The 7147-nt window shown below is 27.4% G+C and overlaps 2 protein-coding genes across 6 annotated transcripts in view; one reads left to right on the top strand and one right to left on the bottom strand.

The window, feature by feature from the left end:
• Positions 1-2252, bottom strand: part of LOC108687662 (vacuolar protein sorting-associated protein 72 homolog) — a 2695-nt gene extending 443 nt beyond the window's left edge. Inside the window, exons 1-6 of one of the 3 annotated variants that reach the window (XM_018193585.1) lie at positions 2177-2252; positions 1857-2065; positions 1537-1757; positions 1221-1403; positions 862-1072; positions 533-736 (exon numbers count right to left, since the gene is read on the bottom strand). In XM_018193585.1, coding sequence (XP_018049074.1) covers positions 533-736; positions 862-1072; positions 1221-1403; positions 1537-1757; positions 1857-1990 — 953 coding nt within the window. In that variant the 5' untranslated portion in view covers positions 1991-2065; positions 2177-2252. Of the gene's footprint in view, positions 1-532; positions 737-861; positions 1073-1220; positions 1404-1536; positions 1758-1856; positions 2066-2164 lie in introns of those variants that run through there. The other 2 variants (XM_018193568.1, XM_018193576.1) reach the window with 2 other exon arrangements.
• Positions 2253-2288: 36 nt separating this feature from the next.
• On the top strand, positions 2289-6547 carry LOC108687681 (beta-ureidopropionase). Of its 3 annotated transcripts, none has more exons than XM_018193597.1 (6): positions 3026-3242; positions 4156-4342; positions 4778-5022; positions 5162-5550; positions 5748-6065; positions 6429-6547. In XM_018193597.1, the coding sequence occupies exons 2-6, from the start codon at positions 4251-4253 to the stop codon at positions 6501-6503; spliced, it is 1119 nt and encodes a 372-aa protein (XP_018049086.1). In that variant the 5' UTR covers positions 3026-3242; positions 4156-4250; the 3' UTR covers positions 6504-6547. The 3 variants fall into 3 exon arrangements, with proteins under 3 accessions (XP_018049101.1, XP_018049086.1, XP_018049093.1); XM_018193604.1 differs by having other exon boundaries at positions 3111-3122; XM_018193612.1 differs by lacking the exons at positions 3026-3242; positions 4156-4342 and adding an exon at positions 2289-2546.
• The last annotated feature ends 600 nt before the right edge of the window (positions 6548-7147 follow it).

The raw sequence follows: 7147 nt of genomic DNA, 5'->3' as shown, positions 1-7147 counted from the left end.
TATATATATATTTATTGATAAAAAAGATTATAAGCATTGGAAAAAAGCAGAGTATAGAGTCCGAAATTTCGGTTTCGGTTTTGGTCAGTTCAGGTTGACAACGCGCCGATGAGCGTTTAAAAAACAAATGTTCGTTTTTTAATTATTAACTCATTGATTAAGACAATTTGAGTACAAACTTTGATATAATCTTGATAATAATAACTATGATTTCTTTAAAAATTGAAAATGCAATATTATTATAGTTGAATATTTTAATAAAATCTTGTTTTTTAAAGAATATGAATTTGTCATAATTTCTGAAAAAATCATACGATCTCTGTAAAATTAATCCAAAAATATTCGGTTTTGATTTCAGCCGAAATTGAATGACAACTGAATATTCGTTTTCGATTTCGGCCGGAAATCAAAATATGATTTCGGACTCTAAAATATGCTGAAAAGGCATTTAAAGATTAATATTAATTTTTTCATAAATTATAAAATGTAGAAATACGCAATTGTAAATGTAAAAAACTTTTAAATTTTTTACCGCGTGATTGCACACAAAGGTTTCAGTGGTGGCCTTTGTTGTGTCGATTTCTTAAATATATCTGAATATGATTGTTCATTTTCAAAAGTAATAAACGTTCGTTCATAAAATGTCCCAGTTTCTTCGCCATGTATCTTTTTAGTAGAAGCAGAGGGAGCAATATCTATAGATTTCTCTTTTCCATCTATTTTTGATTCTATTTCACTGAAATTTATTAAATGGAATTATAATATATTAAATTCAGTTTATTTTGAAAATTTATTTCGGACTTATCTCTTATTTATACCTTTCCATATCTTATCAGAAAAAATTAAATAAATGAAATATACCTCTTCTCTTTTTGAGAGCTATCAAAACCTGTATTATTAGAATTCCCTTTTTTCTCATCGTCACATTCAACATTAATTTTTTCTTCTTCATTTATTTGAGATAATACCATGACTGGCATAGACAATGATTGATATCTAATCATTGGTCCAACATGAGTTTTTCTCACAGTCCTTGTAGTTTTTTTTTCATTTTCCAGTTTCTGATATTTTTCTGCAAGTATAGAACAAGTATAGCTCTTTCTTAAAGATACATTCTTATTTAATCTTATTTTTTATTTTATTTATATTTTCTTCAAGAGAAAGTATCCAAATAAAGAATATTGTTAAATAAAGAATATTGTATTTTGTTTTACACATACCTAAGGATTTCAAATTAAGCTCCTCTGTTTGTAATGCTTCTTCCAATAATTCCTCCTGAGTAGGTTTCCATATATCATGTTTTACAACTTTCACTTTTCGTCTCTGATCTTCGTTTCTTTCACGCAAACGTTTCTGTGTAGCTGCTGACTTTGCAGCAGTAGAGCGGCGAATTGATTTCCTTTCTACATAACATGATAAAATAGATATATTGAAAAGAAAACATTTAATATATTAATATACTATATAAAACATTTAATATATTAATATTAATATATTAATATATTAATATATTAATATGCTAAATATTTATGTTACCTATACTATCTACATAAATCTTTTCTTGTTTTGGTTGTTTTATTTTTTTTTCCTTGGGCACTGAATATGTATGCAATGTGGCAGGTTTAGGCTCCTTATATGCTTTTGTTACTAATCTGCGTTTCTTTTTCGGTCCTTCTTGTTCAGTATCGGAAACTGGCTCATCATTTTCATCAATGCTAAAGTCCGAATCCACTTCATCCTCAGCTTCATCTTCTTCCCTAAAATTCAACCGTTCATATATTTTATTATGAGTTTTTGTTATATCAATGTAATAAGAATAAATGTAATAAAATTAATAAATTATAAAAATCACAAACAAGTAATCGTGATCCTGTTCCACTTCGTCAAAGCCACCATATGTAGTTTTGTAAAAATCATCTTCCTCTTCTTCGTTTAGCAATCTTGCCATTTTATTGCCAGCGTTTGCACGCTTTTCCCTTGTTGCAGCCATTGTTAGAAACTTTCTGCCCAACTTTCAATACAACTAATACGTATACGTTATGTAATTATGTCTTGCACCTTAAAGCTTTGGAAAGGACAAAATGCAAAAATGTTACACATTATTTTAATAATTGTTGATAAATCATTGTATTGTAAATAAGATTAGATATACTTAGATCAGAACCTTCAATCTTACAATATTCAATCCTATTTCAGTTTTTCTTTCCTCAGTTTACATTTAATAAGGATTTTTATTATTTTATCACTCGTTAAAAAGTTCACAAATGCTTTGTTCATAAATTTTGTTGTTCACGAATGCATGCAGGTATTAGCTGCTTACAAATACAATCACACCTCGACAGCCTCAGTATTTCTATAAATTATGACAAAGAGAAATCTGAAAAAGGTTATGCCGGTCTTTTTCATGTTGTGTTGAGTCCAGATTTAACCAAGGTATCACTCCAACTTGTTGTTTATCATACATTAGATAAGGATGATATGACACCTGCGGAGCACCTAGATGAGAATCTGAACACGCCTTTATCTAAAGTCATTAGATCTATAAAGTATCGCAATTGATTTCAGAACTGATGATGATTAAAATGACCGAAGTGCACATAGTACACTATTTAAAATACACATTGGGTGCTGTTAACCTTACATTTGATGTGTACTTTCATGTTCCTGAACAGTTCTGAATTGTATTTACATGTATCCTTTGTGCACTTTTATGCATTAGGGTGCTATTTCATTCGTGCGACAAATTTTGTCGTACAACAAATATATGCAAAGGTCCTCGGATCTCTCTATCTTACAGCCAATTAACAAGCTTGAAAAATTTGTCATACGACAAAAACGCACAAATGAAATATTCCTCTTAAACTTCTATAGCAAATAAATCCGTATTAAACTAAAAAACACTATGGTCTGTTTTCTGTTTCACTAGACTGCACTAGCATTCTCTTTCTCACTTTCACAAATATCAAACATATACCTACCTCACTTTCCAAAAGTGTACGCTAGTTCAGTCACAGAAAATAAACTTATAAATTAAACGTACATATTCTTTTGATCATAAATAAATTAATTACAATTCAAAACTATTGATTTACATACTTGACGGATTCATTTTCTCAAATAAAGTATGTATCATGATGAAAGTAAAAAAATACTTCCATCATGTGTTCACGTATCATTCACATATTCTCACACATTGAATCGTACAGATAAGATAGCCTGCATTACACTATTATAAAAATTCTGTATGTATTTTTCACTATTATCGCGATAAGTATTCTTCAATTAATACCCAATTCTACTATTAAAAATTGTAACTATATTGTAACAAATTGTAAACATTTATTGATACAAACTGATATAATTAGTATCATTCTATCTTTGTTATTTATGAAATGTCAAGAAAGATAAAATGATGTTTGTGTCGACTTGTGTCACAAAATGGAGAGTTTTCATAATAAACATATGTACAATAAAAATTAATCACTCTGCGAGATAACAAGGTCATTACATTTATATAATTCTTATTCTATAAAATATGTATTTCTCATTCTACATGTATAAGCAATGAAATGCTTATGTACTTATGAAATAGTGCCGAAACATTACCATATTATATCTTTTCATATGTTTTTTTTATACATGCTTCCTATTTACTGATACAATTAAATCGACACATTACATAAATGTCGTTTTATCTTTTTTGACAATTCCATTCTAACAAAAATAAAAAAATATTTCTGTGGATTTGTATCATAAAATGGAAAATATCTTATATATTTGTATATATAATTCTTTCCCAATATATGTACATACATTTATATTATTTTAACAAATAAAATAAGCTTGAATAAAATGAATTTGCTTTGTTATCAATATGATATATTTTGCTAAACAAAAATTAATAGTAATTTGACTTCATAATATTAATAATTTTTCAGTCAACAATATAAACGTAATGTAACATTTTTGAATAGGAAATTATATAATATTGTTAGTTTGTTTTCAAGATGTTATAACATATATAATATCATAATATGTAATAATATTGCAATTATAATGTAACATAAAGATCTTTCAAAATTTCACAGATGTCTGTAATGTCCTTCAGATGTTTGACTCCCATGTTGTCTAATCTTGTTTTTACTGCTTTGGTAGATATATAGTGGGGAGAAGTGCAGATATTGCATCATTTATAAAACCTCAAGGTTCAAGATTATTCAGTCAAAAAGCAAACCAACAAAGTAGCAATCATGACTGAAACTGTGGAACAAATTTTAGAGCAATATATACCACAGAACAAATTGGCTGAAATAAAACGTATTTTATATGGGCATCCATCTACGTAAGATTTTATATTGCAAAATATATATCTTTTTCTATTTATGTATATATAATTTTATATATAAGAACATTTAGCCAAGGTTCCTATCACGCTTAATCTATAAGAACATTTATTTAATTATACTGATTAAAAAAAAAATTAAACTTTGCGAATAAAGATGTGTATGTTTTTATTTTGCAAATATTATCTTATAATTATTTGATCACGATAAAAAATATTTAGTTATAGCAATTTGTTTGTTTAATGCATATTTATAATATATTGAACGTATATTTGATCAGAGAATACAAGAAATTTATAATATAAAGTTCTTGATAGGATATAATTTTGTAAAACAAAATTTAATTTAATTTAATTTAATTTAATTTATGCACAACATAAGTTTTATTTGATGTTAAAAAGTTAAAGTAATACACCCTTATGTATTATTTTTAGTCCATTGGGTATAGAATATGAAGATAAAAATTTTGAAGTAAAAGGATGGCAGATGCTTAGTCGAGTCCATGAAGAGCTTCGTGCCCCACGTCTAGTTCGCGTTGGACTGATTCAACATAGCATAGTAGCACCAACAACGGATCTTATTCAAAATCAGCGAGATGCAATACATAATAAAATTAAATCATATATTGTACAAGCAGCTCAATACAATGTTAACATTCTATGTCTTCAAGAAGCATGGCGTATGTGAAAAACCCATTAGTTAATATATAATATAATATAAATAATATATATAGTTATGAAATTATATTATATAACATTATAATTTTATTATATATGCAATATATAAATTTATATAATAGATCTATATGATTATTGCAGCTATGCCGTTCGCTTTTTGCACGAGGGAAAAGTATCCATGGTGTGAATTTGCCGAGGAAGCTGAAACGGGACCTACGACTATATTTTTGTCTGAGCTCGCTAAAAAATACAACATGGTAATAGTATCACCGATTTTGGAGAGAGATTCTGCTGACGGTGATACTATCTGGAATACCTGCGTAGTGATCAATACGGATGGTACAGTCCTTGGAAAACATCGAAAGAATCATATTCCTCGTATCGGGGATTTTAACGAATCGACTTATTACATGGAAGGCAACACAGGGCATCCAGTGTTTAACACTCCCTTTGCACGCATCGCGATTAATATATGTTACGGACGTCATCATCCATTGAATTGGTTGATGTTTGGCTTGAATGGAGCGGAGGTGAGTCATAGATTATTAAGCATTTCTAAATAAGATAATAAATAAATTTGGCATGCAACATTATTTCTTATAAAATTTGAAATTGATTTTTTTTAGAGGAAAAATTTATCATTTCACAACTTTTCTAATTTCATAATCTAATTGATATATAATCTTATCCGAATTTCTCAACCATATAATCTCCTTATATTTTTCAGATTGTTTTTAATCCATCTGCAACTATTCAAGGATTATCAGAACATTTATGGCCAATCGAAGCAAGATGCGCTGCGATAGCAAATAGTTATTACACTTGTGCTATCAATCGCGTAGGAACTGAGCATTTTGCAAATGAATTTACTTCTGGTGATGGAAAACCAGCGCACAACGACTTTGGATTCTTTTATGGTTCTAGCTATATTACTGCCCCTGATGGCTCGCGAACTCCAAGTCTAAATCGGCACAAAGATGGACTTCTCGTTGGAGAATTGGACCTTAATATGTGTCGACATGTGAAAGATATTTGGGGATATAGGGTGAGTGTTTCATATTCTCTTATTATTCATTATATGTATAGAATAATATATAAAATCATTATGGCAATAAGTTTGGCAAATACATTAATACTTGTAATTCAAGAAAATATTAAGTATAAATAATAATACTAGGTAGATGAAGTGAATTAATTCACGGAATTAATAAAAATATGTACTTTAAATTTATTCAAAAAAACGAATTATTTGAAAAGAAACGCATAGAGATTTAAATGAATTGTTATTAAAATATGATTGTGATAAGGAATGTATTTTATTAAAATATATATTCTAAAAATTCTTTTTTATACCTTCAACTATTCAAATTCTACTTTATTTATTTTGTTTATTTTGTGTATCTTTTAGATGACACAACGGCTCGACATGTATGCTAAAGAACTTGCTGAATATGTTTCAAAGGGGAATGATAAACAAGATTAAAAACAAAACAATGTACTTATAAAGCCTTTACAAAGTTATAAATTAAAATTAAGTTTATTAATTTATAAATTTTAATAAATTAATTCAAATTTAAATGTTCTTGCAGCATCTATTGCTATAAATGTGATCAATTTTCACATTTTTAAAAATAAAATTCAATATTTTGCGCTTCAGACTCAGCATAGATTAAATTTTTAAATTTAAAATTTTTTAAATGAGTTAAACAAATTTTTCTAAGGTTAATAAAATTTATATTTTTCTATGCAAACGATTATTTATTCCATATAATTTTTATATACATAAATTGAAGTTCATATACATGAACTTCCATAAAATTTTCCATAAAGAGAAAATTATAGTTTCTAGTATCAATTTCTAATTTCTTGTGTTTTAATAAGATTTGTAAAATTTATGTACATTTTATAAAAAATTTGCGTTAGTCTAAAATCTTTTAATTGATGGTCAAAGTCTCACTATAAATGCTTCAAAACATGATTTATCAATCAGAAGAATTTTACTAAGTCATTGACCAAATACTTCAAAGTATTTGCACATCGTTCTCAATATAATTTACAATAACATTTTGTACAATATTAATATATAAAACCTATCTATTTTCAAATTTTGTTTTCGTGAATTGATAC

Source organism: Atta colombica, unplaced genomic scaffold, assembly GCF_001594045.1.
Source record: "Atta colombica isolate Treedump-2 unplaced genomic scaffold, Acol1.0 scaffold102, whole genome shotgun sequence".
NCBI classification, from domain to species: Eukaryota; Metazoa; Arthropoda; class Insecta; order Hymenoptera; family Formicidae; genus Atta; species Atta colombica.
The sequence above is the reverse complement of the archived record's forward strand: the minus strand, read 5'-3'. Positions and strand labels throughout refer to the sequence as shown.